Source organism: Rhinopithecus roxellana, chromosome 2 (assembly GCF_007565055.1).
Source record: "Rhinopithecus roxellana isolate Shanxi Qingling chromosome 2, ASM756505v1, whole genome shotgun sequence".
NCBI classification, from domain to species: Eukaryota; Metazoa; Chordata; class Mammalia; order Primates; family Cercopithecidae; genus Rhinopithecus; species Rhinopithecus roxellana.
Window position 1 is genome coordinate 37747452 of NC_044550.1, and position 22417 is coordinate 37769868.

Sequence of the window (22417 nt, forward strand, 5' to 3'; positions counted from 1 at the left end):
AAGTATGTAAATACCTATTATAATAAGTACATACTGAGTAACAAGTAGAGAATGTCAAAAGCTAAAAACTAACAAAATGTCTAATTATTTCACTGTGTTTATGGTCATTTTTATCTAGCTCGAAATTCCAGGCTAACAAAGAAAGAGAGCAAAATTCTTTCAAAATCTCGAATTCCTTCTCTGGCCGCTATTGACCTGCACACCCCCAGTATTACATTGCATCAGGTACAGAAATACTCTTTATAGGATGGACAGAACTCGGGTCTCTCTCATACTTACTAGTAAAGTATTTTAGGGAGAGTTTGCTCTTAAGAATTGTGAAGGTTTATTGGTGGGATCTATAACATTTCGCTTGCTAAAGTTTGTTTGATTCGTCGTACTTAGTACCTTTATTACATATATATTTACATAAATGTTTCCTAACTTGCCATAATACTTTTTTTTTTTTTAGAGACATAGTCGTGTTCTGGTGCCCAGGCTGGAGTACAGTAACGTCATCCTAGCTCACTGCAGTCTCAAACTCTTGAGCTTAAGCAATCCAACTACCTCAGCCTCCCAAATAGCTGAGATTACAGGCATGCACCACCATATCCAACTAATTTTTAAATTTTTTTATAGAGATGAGGCTTTGCTATGTTGCCTGGGCTGGTCTCAAAACTCCTGGCCTCAAGTGATCCTTCTGCTTTAGCCTCCCAAAGTGTTAGAATTACAGACATGAGCTATGGCTACTGGCCAGTAATCCATTTTTTATAGATTAAAAATGTGTGTGTCTGGGTATGCAGCCTAGCTACAGTTTTTGTTAACTACTGGGTTTATTTATTTATTTTATAGTTCATAGTATTTCACTACATTAACTCCAAAGTTATAAACACCCTATCTTTCTTTCTTTTTTTTTTTTTTTTGAGACGGAGTCTTGCTCTGTCGCCCAGGCTGGAGTGCACTGGCCAGATCTCAGCTCACTGCAAGCTCCGCCTCCCAGGTTTACACTATTCTCCTGCCTCAGCCTCCCGAGTAGCTGGGACTACAGGCACCAGCCACCTCGCCCGGCTAGCTTTTTGTATTTTTTAGTAGAGACGGGGTTTCACCGTGTTAGCCATGATGGTCTCGAACTCCTGACCTCGTGATCCGCCTGTCTTGGCCTCCCAAAGTGCTGGGATTACAGGCTTGAGCCACCGCGCCCGGCCTTGGTCTCAAACTTCTAACTTCCAGTGATACATCCACCTCAGCCTCCCAAAGTGCTGGGATTACAGGCGTGAGCCATTGCACCTAACCTCTTATTGTCCTTTTAATATCTGTAAGGACTGTGATGATTATTCCATATTTATTTTTACTTTATTATGTTCACTTTCTTTTTCTTGATCAGTATAGTTAGGAGTTTGTCAATTTTGTTGTGTTTTTCAACAAAATCAAGCCTTTGGCATTGTTAATTTCCTGTTATCTGTCGGTGCCCTATTTTTATTGATGTCTCCTCTTAGTTTTTCCCTTTTACTTACTTTGGGTTTATTCTGCTCAATTTTTCTAGGTTCTTAAGGAAACTCATCACTTGGTCACTTAGATTTTTTTTTTTTTTGTAATGTAAGCATGTAAAGCTACACATTTTCCTCTAAGCACTGTTTTACCTTCAACCCACAGCTTTTGATATGTTGTATTTTCGTTTCTATGCTTATTGAAATCTACAAAGATTCCTTTAATTCGAATCCAACATCACAGAGTTTGGTCTAGTTTACTATCCTCTTCTTTGAGAGTGAGAAAATTAGCTGTATGTTATTCTATGTATAATTTAATATATTTACTTATTTGATTACTTATTTTATATATATAACCTCCTATTACTGCTACTATAATTTCCTTTTTTTAAAAAAAGATATCTTTGTCATGTTTTAATATTAAGGTTAGTCCAGGCTGGGTGCAGTGGCTCATGCCTGTAATCCCAGCACTTTGGGAGACTAAGGCGAGCGAATCACGAGGTCAGGATATCAAGACCATCCTGGCTAACATGGTGAAACCCCCGTCTCTACTAAAAATACAAAAAAATTAGCCAGGCATGGTGGTGGGCGCCTGTAGTCCTAGCTACTCGGGAGGCTGAGGCAGGAGAATGATGTGAACCTGGGAGGCAGAGCTTTCAGTGAGCCAAGATCGCCACTGCACTCCAGCCTGGGGGACAGAGCTAGACTCCGTCTCAAAAAAAAACAAACAAAAAAAAGTTAGTCCATACATTTTCTTTTTCTTTTTTTTTTTTTTTTTTTGAGACGGAGTCTTGCTCTGTCCCCCGGGCTGGAGTGCAGTGGCCGGATCTCAGCTCACTGCAAGCTCCGCCTCCGGGTTTACGCCATTCTCCTGCCTCAGCCTCCCCAGTAGCTGGGACTACAGGCGCCCGCCACCTCGCCCGGCTATTTTTTTGTATTTTTAGTAGAGACGGGGTTTCACCGTGTTAGCCAGGATGGTCTCGATCTCCTGACCTCGTGATCCGCCCGTCTCGGCCTCCCAAAGTGCTGGGATTACAGGCTTGAGCCACCGCGCCCGGCCAGTCCATACATTTTCTAATTTCCCTTGTAATTTCTTCTCTGACCTATGAATTATTCAGAAATGTTGTTTAATAGCCAGGTATTTAAGGTTTCCCTAGATGTCTTCTTACTGATTAATTTGTAATTTAATTCCATTGTGGTCAGAGAATACACTCAGTATGATTTTGATTTTTTTAGACTCAACGAGACATGTTTTATGGTGTACGGTCTATCTTGGTGACTGACTTTGTTCCCTTGAAAAAACGTATATTCTTTGTTGTTGGATTAATTGTTCTATAAATGTGAAACTAGATCAAGGTGGTTAATAGTACAGTATTCTTTAGATCATCTATGCTCTTAATTTTTTTTTTGTTTAGGTCTATCAGTTCTTGAAAGAGTGCTGTTAAAATCTTTCATTATGTTATAGAATTGCCTATTTATCTCTTGTATCTGTTTAATTTAATTTAATTTAATTTAATTTATTTATTTCAAGACAGAGTCTTGCTTTCTTGCTCAGGCTGGTCTTGACCTCTTGAGCTCAAGTGATCCACCCGCCTCGGCCTCCCAGAGTGCTGGGATTACAGGCATGAGCCACCATACCTGGCCTATATCTATTTATTTTTGCTTCATGTATTTTATTATTTTATTATTATTTTTTTAGAAATGAGGTCTCACTCTGTTGCCCAGGCTGGAGTGCAGTGGTACGATCATAGCTCACTGCAACCTTGAATTCCTAGGCTCAAGTGATCTTCCCCCATCAGCCTCCTGAGTAACTAAGACTTATTGGCACAGCTCACCACACCCAGCTAATTTTTTCTTTTTTGTTCTGAGAGATGGGGTCTTGCTCTGTTGTTTTGGCTGGCCTTGCTGTGTTGTTCAAACTCCTGACCTCCTCCTGAGCCTCCTGAGTAGCTGGGATTACAGGAGTGAGCCACGACGCCTGGCTGCTTTATGTATTTTAAATCTCTGTTATTAGGTATTTGCACAAGATTGTTTTGTCTTTCTGATACATTGTCCCTTTTCTCATTATGAAATGCCTCTCTTTATCTCTGGTAGTGGTCTGTGCTTTGAAGTCTGTTTTATCTGATATTAAAATAGCTATTCCAAACTTCTTATACGTATGTTTGCATAGTAAATCTTGTTGATTTCATTTACTTTCACCCTATCTGGTTTTTATATTTATATTTAAAGTGTTTCTTTCACAGACAGCATATAAGTAGGATCTTTCCTTTGTATACATTGTGTCAGTCTTTGCCTTTTAATTGGAATGTGTATTCATTTATTATTTCTGCTACCTTAGAGATATGGTAGTCCCCCCTTATCTATAGTTTTGCTTTCTGCATTTTCAGTTACCTATGGTCAACTGTGGTCTGAAAATGTTAGTGGAAAGTTCCAGAAATAAACTGCTCTTAAGTTTTAAATTGCACACCATTTTGAATAGCCTGATGAAATCTCGAGCTGTCCGGCTCTGTTCTGTTTGGGACATGAATCGTCCCGTTATCCTGTGTATCCATGCTGTATACATATGCTACCTACCCTTTTATTGCTTAGTAGCTGTCTAGGCTTTCAGATAAAAAAAAATACAATACTATGTATTTAGGGCTTGGTACTATCTGAGGTTTCAGGCATCTGCTGGGGGCCTTGGAACATATCCCTCATGGATGGGGGGGACTACTTAACACACTAAATTAATATCCATTTATTATCTCAGTTTCTGAGTCAGAAGCTTGGGCACAGCTGCTTCTCTGCATGAGTCTCACAGGTGGAAATCAAGGTGTCTGCAGGGCTGCATTTTCTGGAGGCATTAGGGGAGAAACCATTTCCAGGCTCACTTAGGTTGTTGGGCTAATTTAGTTCCATATGGTTGTAGGGCAGAAGTCCTTATTTCCTTGTTGGCTAACAGCTGGGGGTTGTTCTCAGCTTCTGGATGCCACCCGCATTCCTTGGCTCATGGCCCACTTCCTCTGCCTTCAAAACCAGCAACAGTGGTCAAATCTCTCTTACACTTAAATCTCTCTGACCACTCCTTCTGCCTCATCTCTGACTCACTCTGATGCTAAGAGCTCACATGATTACACTGGGCCCACAAAGATAATCTACCCTAATTAGTAACATTTAACAGCTAATTAGTAACAACAGCTAATTAGTAATATTTATTCCATGTACAAAGTCCCTTCATATCAGTACTGAAATTAGTTTGATTAACTAGCTAGGGACAGGAATCTTAAGGGCATAGCTTTACAATCCTGCTGACCACAGAATGTTTAGACCATTAACATTTAATGTGATAATTGATGTTTTTGGATTTAATCCTATCTTTTTATTATTTGTTTTCTGTTTGCTCCTGTTTTTCCTTTCCAGTTTTCTTTTGTTTTTGAATAGTTTTAGTATTTTTTCAGCAATATCTTTTTATATTTTTTTTAGTGATTGCTCGAGGAATTACAATATACATCGCTAATTTTTCATAGTCTACATTGTACCCCTTGAAATAAAAAGTAGGAACTGCCCATCCATTTCTCCATCATCCAGGAAAGATGTTGGTTCTGAGGCTGACATACCTATAAAGGACGGTAACTACCATGGCTTCCAGCGCTTTGGCGAAACCTCAGCTGTGTGATCTTCTGGCCAAATGTCTGTGATTTCATATTGTTGGAACCTTTATTGTATCCCTGGGGGTTGCAGTTATCTGTAAGATTGCTGTGGCTGAAGCAAGAAAGAAGACACATGCAGATTTCTACAGAAATTATGATTCTGTGAAAGATTTGGAGGAGATGGGGAAGGCTGGTATCTTTCAGAATACAAAGTGATTTTGGAATGCAAAGGATTTCTTTGGGTTGAATTACCTAGAATTTTGTCACTTACCTGTGTTCCTGAACTATGAAACATGAATATGTGGTCTAAGAAATAATTTCTCTTGATAAATAATTAACAACAAAAGAAGTAGGAACCTTGCAAACGTATTCCCCTCTCCCCAGTTTGCACTTTATGTTAGAACTTCATATGTACTACATTTATATGTCTTCAGAACCCCAAATACATTATATTTTTTATTTTAAACGGTCATAAATATTTTTAACAATTTATTAAAAAAAGTTGTCTTTTATATTTACCTAGCTCTTTACCGTTTCTGTTGGTCTCTCTTTTTCCCTAGATTCCAGTTGTCCTCTAGTATTATTTTCCTTCAGCCTGAAAAACTTCTGTTAGCATTTCTTGCAGAGCAGGTCTGATGGTGACAAATGTTCTTAGTTTTTCTTCATTTGAGAATGACTTTATTTTACTTTAATTCTTCAATTATATTTTATTGGATATGGAATTTGGGTTGACATGTTTGTTTTGTTTTGTTTTGTTTTGTTTTCCTCTCAGCACGATAAAGATGTGATTCTTCTGTCTTATGATCTCTGTAATTTCTGGTGGGAAATTCTCAGGCATTTGAATTGTTTCCCTATACATAATGTTTCATTTTCCTCTAGTTGCTTTCGAGATTTAATTTTTATCTTTTCTTTTCATTAGCTTAAATATGATGTATTTAGACATAGTTTTCTTTGAGTTTATCCTATTTGGGGTTTGACAGCCTTTTTGAATCTGTAAACTTACATATTTTACCAGATTTGGGAAGTTGTTGGTCATTGTTTTTTTGAAATATTTTTTTTTCTGCCATAATCTCTCACCTCTCCTTCTGAGAGTCTAATGAAATGTATGGTGGACCATTCAGTATTTTCTCATAGGTTCCCGAGACTCTGTTCACTTTTTCCTAAACTTTTTTCTTTCTATTCTTCAGTTTGGGCCATTTCTATACATCTATCCTCAAGTTCTCTGACTTTTTACTTTATCATCTTCATTCTGCTATTAAGCCCATCCAGTGAGATTTTAAAATTTCAGATACTGTACTTTTTAGTCCTAAAATATACATTTGACTCCCTTTTATAGTGTCTATTTCTCTGCTAAGAATTCCTATCCCTTCATCCATTTCAAGTATGTTTTCCTTTACTTCATGTAGCAGAGTTATAAGGGCGGCTTCAAAGTCTTTATATGATGGTTCCAACAGGTTTTTGTTTTTGTATTTTTGTAATAAGTAGAGATGGGATGTAGTGGGCTTACACTGCCATAGCAGATCAGAATTATCTTTTAACATGTGCATAAACTAAGATCAAAGAATAACATCCACTCAACAGTAATGTTTGGTACTAAAAAAAAGGAAAAGAATAATGTCCTCTTACTTCGTTCTTTTCCAGGTAGGCAACTTGAGCTATGAATAGTTAATTCTAAACATCTAATATTTGAACACATAGAACTGAAATTTTGGGGAAGTGGAACTTTTGCAATTACTGTTAACCTATGATGCTCTGTTATTAATTTACAGGTATCAGGACCTCCCCTGTCAGATGATTCAGGGGCTGATTTGCCTTAAATGGAACACCAGCACTGAGAACCATTTTGGTTCTGAACTGGGTAGGTGTGATTTCCCATACTTAAAGCCGTGCAGCCTTTTCACGGGTACTATTTTGTGGCTTGCTGAAGACCAGTTTTTCAGCTGAAACCTCCAGTGATTGATTCCATGAGAACTTCTGATAGAGAAAGAGCTGTGCCACTTAGAAAACCAGAGGTAGTATTTATCTCTGAGATGAAATCCCTTTTCATAGAGCATATATCTCTTGCTCTTAAACTAATCTCCTGCATTTTATTGGATATAGTAATGTGAATTTTGGGTGACAAGTGCTCAAGAAAGATATATACCTATCTCCCTTATCAGTCATTTGCCCTGTGGGCCTGTAAAGCAAGATTGATTGATTATAGTCATACCTCACTTAACTTTCTGAAAGATGCATCCTTAGGTGATTTCACTGTTATGCTAACATCATAGTCTACTTACACAAAGCTAGATGATATAACCTACTATACTCCTAGGCTATATGGTACAGCCTATTGCTCCTCAGCTACAAACGTGTATAGCATGTTACTGTGCTGAATACTGTAAGCAATTGTAACACAATGGTAAGTATTCATATATCAAAACATAGAAAAGGTAATGCATTGCACTATGATGTTATTGTGTCTATGATGTCACTAGGCAATAAGAATTTTCAGCTTCATGATAATCTATGGGACTACCATTGTATATGCAGCCCATTGTTGACCTAAACATTGTTATGTAGTGCATGACTATAGTTGGCAATATTTTTCCCAATAAGGAGAGATCAGTGCTATACCAAATTATTGACTTCCTTTTAAATATAACTTTTTTAGTGTTAAAAAACCAAAACAAAAATCAGACTTTTTTTTTTTTTGAGATGGGATCATACTGTGTTGTCCAGGCTGGAGTTCAGTGGCGTGATCTCGGCTCACTGCAATCTCTGCCAACTAGGCTGAAGTGATCCTCCCACCCCAACCTCCTGAGTAGCTGGGACCACAGGTGTGTGCCACAAAGCCCGCCTAATTTTTTGTATTTTTGGTAGAGACAGGGTTTCACCATGTTGCCCAGGGTGGCCTCGAACTCCTGAGCTCAAGTGATCTGCCCACCTTGGCTTCCCTAAGTGCTGGAATTAGAGGTGTGAGCCACCGTGTCTGGCCAATCAGACCATTTTGAGTGATAATTTATTTGCTCAAGCAAGTCATTCAATGTTTAATATCTCATTAACTATATAAAATATTATGATGATAAATTCCCACATTCCCGTAACTTTTTTTTTTTTTTTGAGACGGTGTCTTGCTCTGTCACCCAGGCTGGAGTGCAATGGTGCGATCTCCGCTCACTGCAACCTCCACCTTCCGGTTCAAGCGATTCTCCTGCCTCAGCCTCCTGAGTAGCTGGGATTACAAGCATGGGCCACCATGCCCGGCTAATTTTCTTGCATTTTTAGTAGAGACGGGGTTTCTCCATGTTGGTCAGGCTGCTTGAACTCCCAACCTCAGGTGATCTGCCCGCCTTGGCCTCCCAAAGTGTTGGGATTACAGGCGTGAGCCACCGCGCCTGGTCATACACATGATAGTTTTGATTGGTAATTATTCTAAAGATTGTCTTAAAAATTAGCTGTTGACACATCTAATTGAAATCTAAGGTTTTCTTAAACCACATAGTATCCACCAATATTATCAATATATGCAATGTGAGAAAGCAAGTGAGATAGAAATTAATTTTTAGAAAGATTTTATGTAAAATAGTTGATGGTATATCCTCCTGTGCTTTTAGATGCTGCTCTTGCACTTGAGATGACATCTTCTTGCGGCAAGAGTGCTGATATCCCAAGAGGAGAGATTCATGGTTTTGATCATTTCCTTCTGAACTGCCTGCATTTTCTAAGGAAGGCCTTCTAGAAGAAGGAAAGACAAAGACTTCCAAATGTTTCAAAGGAAGATTGAACAAATGGCCCTCCTCAAATGTTATCCCATTACCTTTCACGTCCACCGATGCTATTTCAAGATATATCCAGTGGAAGAACAGTGATATGGTTCTTGTTACACGAATGTGTATTTACTATTAGGAGATTGTATATTTTAAGTTACCCATGATTAAAAGTGAGTTAAAAAGGGGGACAGAGAGAAATATTATAAATGGCCATGTTACTCATGCATTGAACTTTGTGTGTTTTCTGTATAAATGTGTACATTTATTTAGGAGTGGGTTTGGTGGGGGTAGGTGATAATGAGGATCAGTTGAAGAAAATTGAAGAAACTAGGATCAGTAAGAGAAACTGTTTGCTTTGCCCGAATTTAACTATGAAAACACACTTAAAAATCTTACATGTTTCTAGATATTAAGGGAATATGTAACTCCTGTCCATGGGTAGACATGTATCTTTGGTTTCTGTACTTATTGTTGATGTTCTATCAGTATATTATGAGACTCTGGCCTCTCTGCTGATCTTCTAAGAACCACACTAATGCAAGCTTGACAGAGAAACCGCTTTTGAATGACTTACTACAACTCTGGCATTGGTTAGTTCTCTGTATTGTAAGATTCTGGTGCTAATGTTCCATACGGAATTGATCAGGACTGATTACTCTTCTATGAACCAATTGCTATTGAACCACCCAGCTGAAGAGGCTTTGGGGAGAGAATGTTCATGATTATGGACTCCACTTTTGTCCCCTAGTAGTTTAAGGGTGATGCTAGAATCCAGAGAAGTTCCTGTCTCCTTGTGACCTCAAACACTTAGGCCTTCTCAAAAACTTTCCGCCAAGGTGCAAAATCATTTACCTACATTCCACACATCTTTTCCAATGCATGAATCCAGAACTTTTTAGGTGGGAGGAATAAACCAAGTTGGCTACAGGTTTTTGATTTCTGGGTTTCTAGTCATGCTCTGCTTTATCATTTTAGAGAATGGTTGTTTAAGGAATCAGAATTTGTGTGAGTTTTTTTTTTGCCTTAACCAGTTAAGAGTGTGTTGCTTTTTTTCCAAAGCCATTGACTAGAACTTAGCTGAAGAATTTAACTAGGACTTTTCTTTTTTACTCTGAGGAGCTTAATATTGAAATTCTGACCTTAGATATTTAAGCCTCAAAAGAGTAGGACATTCAAGAGGAGGCAAATAAGGGGTTTCAATGTACAAGTCTATTTGGTGGTTAAATTAAAATTTGATCTTGATTTAAAAGCTCTACTTTTAATCTGTGACCAGGTGTTTGACTATATTAGTATGGCTAACATGCTGAAAAAACTAGGGTATCAGCATTAATAGGCTTCATATTAAAATGTTACTATTTTATTTTTACTTTGAAAAACACTGCCAGTAGATTCTGCAGCATGGCAAGCAGGTAATACTTAAAGCCAAATGGCGCTTTGGCTTATTTCAATACTATTTTTATGTAAAGATCAGTGTGAACATATCAGCTCAATGGTTGAGGTTCTAGAATCAATTACCTTACAGTTTTTATACTAGCTTTTGATATCTTTTGCCTATTAAAATACCTTGTGAACTTTAGGATTAAGGAACTAAAAATTATTTACTATAAGTTCAAGTTACGACTTGAGAATCGTATCTAATTAGAACTGTGGCAGAACTACTAGAAAAAGAAGATTCTGCAAATTGGTTTCAGTGATTCTTGATGTAATCATACTCATCAACAATAATAGATATTGAACCAAATTGATCCTTTTTTTAAGTTTAAGGTTATTTAGTTTCTCTTGCAAGGATATGATTTAGTCATACGCTATAGGGAATATGTGTATGTACTGTTGGGGAGCAGTGGGCTTGCTGTGTGTATGTATGTTTTAAAATTAATAAATATTATCTTACTGGGCTCCATAGATGGTTTTAGTTTAGATTAATTAAGAGGCTATAAATAATATATACACTACTGTATGATATTTAACAAATAAGTTTGAAATCTGTTAATTCTTCTTGAAAACTTTGGATGTAGGGGTGACAAGCTAATTTTCTTGTATAGCTGGTGATATAAGCAGCATGGTCATAAAACAACATTTCTTGTAAAGACTAACTGGTAAAAGTTGTGACAGAACCTGGTTTTCCTGACCGAGAATCCCTTGCTTGCTTAGAATATCTGACTTCCCATTGAAATGGAACATAGAAAATGTGTTTTCTTATGTGACTTTCATTATTGGTTTCTTTATCTTAGTGGTGCTAAAATATAAGGCTGGACTTGTAATATACTATGTATTAGACTAGATTGAAAAATGTGATCGATTTGTTTTCTAAGCCCTCCTCTATATAACTGAACCATGGTCAGGGGATTAGAGAAGAAACAGAGCACTGCTCCTAAGACTTTAGGCTAGTCTTAGTGAAATGGACTAAATGAATTTTTCTGTTTTTTTTGCATTAAGTGTTTTTGCACTAGAAGAGGGTGCTTAACACTCCTCTATATGAATAAAAAATTATGTTCTCACATTGTTTTCTCAAGGGTCTTATTTTTTCTGTTGATAGCTTCAGACATGAAATAACTTGAAAATGTAATTAATGTACAGCATATTTTTTCTTAACATGCCCTCTGAGAAGTAAGTACCTTATGTTATCACTTGTGGGTAACTTGTGTTTTGTGTTTATAGATATTTGTGGATATCTGATGTTGAATATATTCTGAGAAATTTTCTTTTAAAACAAAAACCCATCCACAAAACGGCATTTTTCTTTGTGTTCAGTGAAAATTTAGTTTTGCCCATTGCACATTCTTAATTTCTATATTCTCTACTTTTGCACTCAGGGTCATCTCCTGTAGAAGTGAAGTTTCTGGTAACATTTTGGAAAATGTATTGTCAATTAACATGAACATATAAGAAAGGTTCAGGGAAATGAAAACAATATATCTCAATTCAGCATGTTTTCCTATCCCTAAGCTAGGGTAGGATCTCCTATCAGTCCGGAGAACAGGCTTTCAGATCAGTTTACCTCCATCCAGCTATCACACTTGCTCTAGACCTGGAAAGTGATCTTCATTAATCTTGCTGCTAGGATTTAAAACTATCCCTTGACTCCCACAAAATAATGTTTTAATTCGTCACTTCCCTCCTTAACCTGTTATTTTATTTTATTATTATTATTTTGTATAGAGACAGGGTCTCACTATGTTGCCCAGGCTGGTGTTTAACTCCTGTGCTGAAACGATCCTCCTTCCTTAGCCTCCCAAAGTGCTAGAATTACAGGAGACAGCCACCATGCCCGGCCTCCTCAGCCCGTTTTTAGTTGTCCTCCTTGGCTTCTCACTCTTTTTGTTTACATGTATACTTATCTCCCCTCCAATTTTTTTTTTTTCTTTAACTAGAAAAGCCATTTATTGAAAGGTGTTAAGTTGCTCCTCAACCCACCAGAAGAGTCAGGGTTAGATTCTGAAAACACAGAGGCAAGAACAATCAATACCCAGTGTCACTGCCTCACTGAATTTTTAAATCTATAAAGATGGGGAACCTTATGTAGCACAGTGATTTCTATGTGACAATAGTAATAACCCTATGAAAGTAGGAATGTTATTTATGTTTTGTAGGCAAGATAATAGGCTTAGAAAACTTAAGGAATTGATTCACTGTCACTCAATAAATGATAGAGCCGTGAGTGTTGAAATAAATATATGATTACGGTTATTTAGAGCTGGAATTATTTATTTATTATTTATTTATTTATTTATTTATTTATTTATTTTTGAGACAGAGTCTCGCTCTGTCGCCCGGCCTGGAGGGCAGTGGCCGGTTCTCAGCTCACTGCAAGCTCCGCCTCCCGGGTTTACGCCATTCTCCTGCCTCAGCCTCCCAAGTAGCTGGGACTACAGGCGCCCGCCACCTCGCCCGGCTAGTTTTTTGTATTTTTTTAGTAGAGACGGGGTTTCACCGTGTTAGCCAGGATGGTCTCGATCTCCTGACCTCGTGATCCGCCCGTCTCGGCCTCCCAAAGTGCTGGGATTACAGGCTTGAGCCACCGCGCCCGGCCTGGAATTAATTTTTAAAACCTGTTTAGATAATATAACATTGAGAGCTTAGACTCCTGGAGCTACATGCCTCCTCATTTACTTCTAGAGGAGAAGACAAGGGGTTTCCCCAGTCATTAAACAACACTTCACTGTTATTGAGCCTAATTTGGATTAGGCTCACCCCTGAATCAATCACAGTAGTCAGGTGAATGACAATCACTGATGACTTGAACCTTGGGCCTCTGTTAAATTCCTTTCCCGGAATTAATAATGGAATCAAAGGGAAACTGGATCATACTGATTGGCTTAGGCCAATAGCAGCCCACCCATGGAAACACATGGCTTCCACAAAGCAGGGCAGGCACAGAATGGACATTGGAAAAATTATCACAGGGCTAACCAGAGATGGACATTTTTTGAAGCTGCAAAAGGAATGCTTTATTTTAGATTTGGATTGACTCTGCCAAATTGTCCCTCAAAAAGACTGTACTAATTTATATTCTCACCAACAGTATATGAGAAAATTTTCTCACGTTAGATATTAATAGTTTCCATTTTGGCCAGATAGATGGGTGAAACTTACCTTGCTTTGGTTTACGTTTTCGTGATTACTACTGAGGTTACACATATTCTGATATATTTTATGTATATATATTGGTCATTTGAATTCCTTCTGTGAATAAAAGATATTAAGGTCTTTAAAAAAGGTAAAGCAGATTTTAGTTTGAGTGTTGGAGGCTTCCCTCTATAGATGGTTTTCCTATATCTGACAATAAGGGAAAAACCAGATTCAGATAATATGGTTTGGCTCAAGACATATTGTGGCTAAAAAATGATTTTTGAGAAATGCAACCCAGCCAGGTTTTTTTTTTTTTGAGACGAGTCTCCTGCTGTTGCCCAGGTTGGAGTGAAGTGGAGTGATCTTGGCTCACTGCAATCTCCGCCTCCCGGGTTCAAGAGATTCTCCTGCCTCAGCCTCCCGAGTAGTTGGGATTACAGGCGTGCACCACCACGCCTGGCTAATTTTTGTATTTTTAGTAGAGATGGGGTTTCGCCATGTTGGCCGGGTTGGTCGCGAACTCCTGACCTCAGGTGATTCGCATACCTCGGTCTCTCAAAGTGCTGGGATTACAGACTTGAGCCACTGCCCCCGACCAGAAAGGTTTTTTTTTTTTTTTTTTTTTGATACGGAGTCTTGTTCTGTTGCCCAGGCTGGAGTGCGGTGGTGCGATCTCGGCTTACTGCAAGCTCCACCTCCTCGGTTCACGCCATTCTCCTGCCTCAGCCTCCCAAGTAGCTGGGACTACAGGCGCCCGCCACCTCGCCCGGCTAATTTTTTGTACTTTTAGTAGAGGCGGGGTTTCACCGTGTTAGCCAGGACGGTCTCGATCTCCTGACCTCGTGATTCGTTCGCCTCGGCCTCCCAAAGTGATGGGATTACAGGCGTGAGCTACCGCGCCCTGCCCAGAATGTATTTTTTTTAAAAACTACACTTGTTTTAAGTAAGATAGGTCCCCTTTCTTCTTCTGGGTTTTGGGAGGAAATAAGTCAACGAGAGATTAACACGTCTCCCTCCTGAGGCAGAGGGATGAAGGAGATGTCAGTTCTGCTTGGATGGACAGGAATTATTTAAGGAAAGTTATGAAAGATCTGAGCGCTGGGATTGCGCCGTTGACCTCACATCCATTTCACTAGGATGACACCGCACTGCCTTGGCTCTGCTCAGTACTGCCCGGTGCTGTCAAGCCGTGATCCAGGAGGTGGCAGTAAAGCCCCTCTCACAGCAAGCCATAGCTTTCCCAAGGGCAAAAATACTAAAATCTGAGACGAATTATACCCTAAGGGTATTATCTGCTTCTTTTTGTCCATGTATTCAATAAATGGCCTTCTTTTTCCATTTTAAAGAGCTGTGTTAAGGAGTGCTCAAACTATTTGAACTACAGGCGTGGCCAGGGAGAACTGTAAAAGACAGGCAATCAGACGGCACTGCTAGTCGAGGGGCGCCCCCTGGTGGGTAGATGTTGTTAGTTAAACACTCTAGTGCAGGTTCCTAGGTGTTTAGGAAGCGGAAGAAATTCAATGCACTTGACCTCCCCAGTCTCTGTGATTATGTCAGGACCTCCCTAGTGTCAGCAGGTGGCCGGTAAACTCAGAGGTCAGCAAGGTAGAACCAGTGGCTAGAGGGAGATCTAGGCTGGAGGGAGCATGGGGGTGGTGGGGAAGAGCTGTGGACTTCACTGAGAATCCCGAACAAGAAAAACAAGTTGGAGAATTATGAAAGTAAATTTGCCTCACAAAATGAAATGCTGTAGGTGGGTTAAGGCAGAGTGGAAGGAAAAATTTCGCTTCCAAGGATGCCAGCCTAATAAGGGTTCTGAACATCTTTGGAATTAATTGGAAACATGGTTTTCAATTGTGATGTCTGTGTAAGCGGCAAAATGTAAGTCAATCTTTATAAAGCTTGGAAATTTGAAGATAAGTCTGCACTGGTACTAGCTTGCTTTCTTGATTATATTTGGAGTACAGCATAGGGAGTTTGCATGGTGCAACCAGACACATTTCCAACTTTTATAGCAGTTGGTTAATATGTGGTTTTAGCCAGTCGTCAGTGCACTCAAATTCCGAATCTGAAAAAGTGCAGGGCATAATGTTGTTTCGGGAAAATAAGCCATGTATTTTGTGTCTAAAATTTAAACCTTTGACACACTTCTGAACGTGCTGATTTGAAAAACAGAATCATCAAAGAAAAATGAAGAGGGACTGTAGAAAAGGAGAAACGTATTGCCAATACGGAAACAGAACTTTAAATTTTTATTGCTATTACTCTATGAAATCTACCTCTATCCTGAGTGAGGGTGAGCATCTAATTATCCAGGTGGAGTAAATTGTAAAAAATGTTTCTAAAGAAGTTAAAAAATTTATTATGTGCAGAACATGTAATAAACTTTTAATTGAGAACATAAGCCAGGAAGTAAATAAATTTTGCTGGCAGAAAATCAATTTCTCTGTGCTTCTGGAACAGATCTTTGAAGAATAACTGTTTGAAGAGCGATCTCAAATAATTAGCCTTCCAAGGAAACCTATGTGTCTTGACCTGGCCCTGGAGGAGGGGTTTTAGAAATAGGATTGGACTCAGTTTAAAAAAGAGAGAGTGATAGATTCTGCTAATAGAAGATTTGAGAGAATTACAAAATTAAGTCAACAATTGAATTGGACCATTCTCTATCTTTGGTTGCCGTTCCTACCTACCCTGCAACCGACTACTGAAAGAGAGAAAATTGCATCTACAATGAAACAGATAATTCATTTTAAAAGAGAAATTCATTAAAAAATTCTGAAAGGAGATTGAAAGCATACATTGGTGACCAGTAACTATTTGAGAGAGATGTGTGTGCCTTATCTTTCTCTCCTCAATAGTTCTTTTTTTTCTGAGTGAAGATTTTTAAATCTTGAGGCTTCTCCTGATATATGTGAACTGATACATAGAAGCAAATAGGGTTAAATAGCAGGATGTTTAAAAAATCATTTATTTAACAAATATTTATTGAGTGCAGACCATGTTTTAAGTCCTGGAGATAAAGAAGTGAACAAAGGCCGGGTGTGGTGACTCAAACCCCAATCCCAGCACTTTGGGAGGCTGAGGCGGGTGGATTGCTTGAGCTCAGGAGTTCAAGAACAGCTTGGGCAACATGACAAAACCCCATCTCTACAAAAATATACAAAAATTGATCTGGCATCATGGTGCATGCCTGTAGTCCCTGTCCCAGCTAAAGTGAAGGATCTTTGGAGCTCGGGAGGCTGAGCCTGCAGTGAGCTGTGATCATGCCACTGCACTCCAGCCTGGGCAATAGAGCGTGACCCTGCCTCAAAAAACAAACCAAAAAAAGTGAGCAAAATGGACAAAAATCTCTACAAATAACAAACAAGATAACAAAGAATACCTGTGGATGCTTAAATGTGAAACATGCTGGGTATAAAAATAAAGCCAGGAATAGGGGGATGAAGTGGGTCTCTGACTGCACATTTTGATAGGGTGGCCAGGGAACTGAGGTGGAATTTTATGAATGTCCTGAAGAAAAGGAAGGAGCCATGTGGATCTCTGGGGGAATGCAGACCGACCTGCAAAGGCACAGCCCCTGAGGAGGGAGTGTGCTTGCTGAGTTTGGGAAACAGCAAGGAGGACAGTGTGTCTGGAGTGGAGTGGGAAAGGAAGAGAATGGTGTGAGATGAGTTCAGAGAGGAGGAGGGTGGGGACGGGGAGTGGGTAGGCCAGGTCCTGCAGGCCACTCTAAAGACCTGTGTGAAAAGCTTGCAGAGGTGATGATTTGTTTGTGATAATCCCTTCCACAAAAATCATTCAACTCCTACTGTCCAGTCTACATTTTTCCAATGATGAAGCTGAGAGAGAGATTTTCTCTTTGGAATGTGTCTCTATCTGTTTTTGTGGTTCTCTGGCTAGCCAACTGTATGATGTGTAAGATTACATTTAAGACTGTTGAAAGATTTCTGGTTTAAATTAACCCTAGCTGGGAAGCACAAATGTTTATTGATATATACTAAAAAATATTCAGGGAAATCCTACTTAATACAGCCTTGGTAACTGCCAGTCCACAGAATATTCAAATGCTTGTTTGATAAACAAAACTACAACTGTAATAAGGGTGCATTTACTGATTTCCTGTACACTGCAGCAATTTTTTTTTTTTTTTTTGAGACAGTCTCGCTCCATCGCCTAGGCTGGAGTGCAGTGGTGCGATCTCGGCTCACTGCAACCTCTGCCTCCTGGGTATAAGTGATTCTCCTGCCTCATCCTCCCGAGTAGCTGGGACTACAGGTGTGTGCCACCACATTGCAGCATTTTAAATTCTTCCAATTAATATGTAACTTATATCTAGTAAAATACATAAATCTTACATATATCACATGATAATTTTTATAAATGTATACACCCCTATGACCACCATCCAGACCAAGCAAGGTACAGACTACTTCCAGCTCCTACCACGCTCTCTCTTGCCCCTTTCTCAAACCAAGGTCATCATTATTCAGGCCTTTATCATCATGGATTAGTTTTGCCTGTTCCTGAGTTTCATGTAAATGGAATCTTACTATATGTATTCTTTTGTGACTGATTTCTTTCACTCAGTATGAAATCTGTGAGAATCATCTATGTATTAATAGCAGTAATCTGTTGGTTTTCATTGATGTGTAGTATTCCAGTGTAGGAAAGAAAAGCAATGGATTTACCCATTCTACTGTGGGTGGAGATTTATGTTGTTTTCAGTTTAGAGCTATTTTGTCACACTTTAGTGTTTTTTTTTTTTTCTTTCTTTTTGAGACAGTTTCACTCTTGTTGCCCAGGCTGGAGTGCAGGGGTGCCATCTCGGCTCACTGCAACCTCCGCCTCATGGGTTCAAGTGATTCTCCTGCCTCAGCCTCCCAAGTAGCTGGGATTACAGGTGCCCACCACCACACCTGGCTAATTTTTTGTATTTTTAGTAGAGATGGGGCTTCACCATGTTGGCCAGGCTGATCTCAAACTCCTGACTTCAGGTGATACACCTACCTTGGTCTCCCAAAGTGCTGGGATTATAGGCGTGGGACACCGCGCCTGGCCACTTCAGTGGTTTTACTTGATAATGACCCTACACGTTGTTGAGGTTTATAGAACCGAGTGCCCCACGCACGTTGTTCAGTTGTGTCCACTCTTTCATACCGCCCACCTTGGTTGGTTTGTCTCTCTGCTGTTTAGAACAAACCTGCAGCTTCCTATAGGAATCTGATCTCCACTTACATTTGATTGTAAAACTAAGTAAAATATGCTCTGTGCTTGAAAGAGTGGTGGTTCTCTTTATTTTATCTTTATTTCTTATTCTTATTATTTTTGAGACCGGGTCACTCTCTGCTGCCCAGGTTGGAATACAGTGGTGTGATCATAGCTCACTGCAGCCTCCCAAGCAGCTGGGACTACAGGCACGTGCCACCACACCCAGCTAATTTTGTGTGTGTGTGTGTATATATATATGTGTGTGTGTTTTTTTTTTTTTGGTAGAGACTGGGTTTTGCCATGTTGCCCAGGCTGGTCTCAAACTCCTGGACTTGAGCAATCTGCCTGCCTCAGACTCCCAAAGTGTTGGGATTATGGGTGTGAGCCACCATGCCTGGCCTATTTTTTCTATTATTATTATTATTGTTACTATTTTGAGATAGGGTCTCCTTCCATCATCCAGGTGGGAGTGCAGTGGTGTGATATGAGTCACTGCAACCTCAACCTCCTGGGCTCAAGCAATCCTCCCATCTTAGTCTCCTGAGTAGCTGAGACTACAGGCACATGCCACTATTCCCAGCTAATTTTTTATTTTTGGATTTTGTTGTAGAGATGGATTTTCACCATGTTGCCCAGGCTGGTCTCCAAATCCTGGGCTCAAGTGATCTGCCCACCTCAGCCTCCCAAAATGTCAGGATTACAGGTGTGAGCCACTAGGCCTGCCTGGCCTATTTTTCTTACGTATAACAGTGCTTGAGCTGGGTGCGGTGGCTTACCCCTGTAATCCCAGCACTTTGGGAGGCCGAGGCAGGTGGATTACTTGAGGTAAGGAGTTCGAGACCAGCCTGGCCAATATGGTGAAACCCCGTCTCTATTAAAAATGCAAAAATTAGCCGGGTGCGGTGGCACACACCTGTAGTCCCAGCTACTCGGGAGGTTGAGGCAGGAGAATTGCTTGAACCTGGGAGGCAGAGGTTGCAGTGAGCTGAGATGGCACCATTGCACTCCAGCCTGCCTGACAAGTGCGAAACTCCAGCTCAAAAAAAAAACAAGTGCTTGAGCATTGTAACCCTGTTTTCCTTAGAATCAGAGCCACGTTTCTCTAGATTATGTAGCTGCTCTGGGAGTTTGTAGTTACTGCTATGAAAATTGGATACTTCTTGTTATGGACTGAAGTGTGTTCCCCCAAATTCATATGTAGAAGACTTAGCCTCCTCAGTAGTTCACCATGTGACTGTTTGGAGATGGAGCCTTTAAAGACGTGATTAATCTAAAATGAGGCTGTTAGGATGGGCCCTAATCCAATCTGACTGGTGTCTTTATAAGAAGAAATCTAGTCACATAAGAGAGACACCCGCAGCACATTTGTACACAGAGAAATGACCATGTGAAGAGGAGGAAGAGGGTGACCATCTGCAGGACACAGAGAGAGGCCTCAGAGGAAACTGAAGCACGCAGCAGGACTGGACTCCAGAAGTGGGGCTTAGACATCAGACCAGATGGAGGACTAGCTAAAACGGTGGTGGAGAGTGAGGAGGAGGCACCCTTCAATACCCTTCAATCAGACACACCCATCAGTGTGCTGTGTCAATTTACCATTGTCATGGCAATGTGCCCAGAATTGGTGGGTTCTTGGTCTGGCTGACTTCAAGAATGAAGCCACGGACCCGTGAGTGTTACAGTTCTTAAAGATGGTGTGTCCAGAGTTTGTTCCTTCAGATATTCACATGTGTCCAGAGTTTCTTCCTTCTGGTGGGTTCATGGTCTCACTGACTTCAGGAGTGAAGCTGCAGACCTTCGCAGTGAGTGTTACAGCTCATAAAGGTAGTGCGGACCCAAAGAGTGAGCAGCAGCAAGATTTATTGCAAAAAGCGAAAGAACAACCCTTCCACAACCCACAGTGTGGAAGGCGACCAGAGTAGATTGCTGCTGCTTCCTCAGGCAGCCTGCTTTTATTCCCTTATCCGACCCCACCCACATCCTGCTGATCGGTCCATTTTACAGAGAGCTGATTGGTCCATTTTACAGAGAGCTGATTGGTCTGTTTTGACAGGGTGTTGATTGGTGCGTTTATAAACCTTTAGCTAGACACAGAGTGCTGATTGGTGTGTTTACAATCCTTTAGCTAGACAAAAAAGTTCTCCAAGTCCCCACTAGATTAGCTAAGACACAGAGTGCTGATTGGTGCATTTACAAACCTTTAGCTAGACACAGAGTGCTGATTGGTGTGTATACAATCCTTTAGCTAGACACAAAAGTTCCCCAAGTCCCCACTAGATTAGCTAGATAGAGAGTGCTGATTGGTGCATTTACAAACCTTTAGCTAGACACAGAGTGCTGATTGGTGCGTTTACCATCCTTTAGCTAGATACAAAAGTTCTCCAAGTCCCCACCCGTCCTGGAAGCCCAGCCAGCTTCACCTCTCACCAGCACTCACTGCAGGACTCTGCTGCACCTAGCCTGGGCACTCCAGAAGCCCAGAGGGAGCTCATTCCCTGATCTATCCCAGCAGGCACCGGCCAGCTGTGCCAAGTGCAGGCCCACTGAGCCCACACCCACCTGGAACCCCTGCCGGCCTGAGAGTGCTGCACACAGCCTCGGCTCCCGCCCTCGCCTCCCCCTCCACACCTCCCTGCAAGCAGAGGGAGCCAGCTCCAGCCTCGGCCAGCCCCGGAGAGGGCCCCCCACAGCGCAGCGGCAGGCCGAAGGGCTCCTTGAGCATGGCCAGAGTGGACACCAAGGCTGAGGAGGCGCCAAGAGTGAGCGAGGGCTGCTAGCATGTTGTCACCTCTCAATCCCACCTCTAAATAGGACACCCCAACTGCTGTTGGGAATTTGGCTGATGACCGCTCTGGCTACTTCCTGCTGGATAGGGGCAAAGAAGGGGTTCTGCAGTTGTAGTGTCCTCCAGAGGGGAACTCTTTAGGCCAGTGGAAGGGCCAGTGGGGTTGGTCCAGGGGTCCTTGGTAGAAGTTGTTAGTTGACCTCATTTGGAGTTCCATTTGTAAGACCATCTGTAGCTTGATGGCGTTGATTCTGGAGGAAACAAATTTGACAAGAAGTTTAAAAATGCAGGGTCCAAAGGTGAGTAACAGCAAGATGGTTGCCATGGGACCTAGAAAGGGGATAAACCATGTTACCTAACTCCAGAGGTTGGTATAAGAGTTTGAAAGGCGTTGTTTGATTTCAGAAGCCTTTTCCTTTAAATGCCAGGCGGCACCTCATACTATCCCTGACTGGTTAGTGTAAAAGCAACACTCTTCCCCTAAGACAGTGCAGAGTCCTCCTTTCTCAACAGTGAGGAGGTCTAGGCCTCGGTGGTTTTGGAGAGTCACTGCTGCTAAAGAGTCTATTTGGGATTATAGAGTAAGGATAGATATCGTTATTTCTTGCAAACTGTCTGAGAAGTCCTTTGAGAGTGTGTGGTAGTGGGATAATGAAGTAGGTAAACTGGCTATTTCAGTTCCTGTAGCAGTAGCCATTCCTAACCCTATAAGTAGGGGTATTAGTGGTATGACTCTGTGCTGACGGACTTGAGCTTTGAGGGGTACTGATAACGTCTGATTTCCTGGGGCAAGGCTAGTGCTGGACTTAGAAGGACTAAGGTGCAGGTGTCTGTCCAGTTAGTGGGGAGGCAGATACAGGTTGATGTTCCACATAAGAAGAATATACCTTGGCTGGGTAGACAGAACTGGTTGTGTATGTTAAAAAAGTGTGTGAATTTGTTGTTTTCATTTTCCCATACTCCTAGAGTACTTGCCAAGGGAGGTCCAGTGAGTGGCTGGAAAGGGGT

General features: G+C 40.8%; 1 protein-coding gene across 1 annotated transcript in view; it reads left to right on the forward strand.

Annotated features, from left to right (window-relative positions):
• Positions 1-9078, forward strand: part of CDKL2 (cyclin dependent kinase like 2) — a 46861-nt gene extending 37783 nt beyond the window's left edge. The window contains exons 13-15 of the mRNA XM_030915682.1: positions 119-225; positions 6865-6953; positions 8692-9078. Of these exons, the coding sequence (XP_030771542.1) occupies positions 119-225; positions 6865-6912 (155 nt within the window). The 3' untranslated portion in view covers positions 6913-6953; positions 8692-9078. The remainder of the gene's footprint in view (positions 1-118; positions 226-6864; positions 6954-8691) is intronic.
• Positions 9079-22417: the final 13339 nt, after the last annotated feature.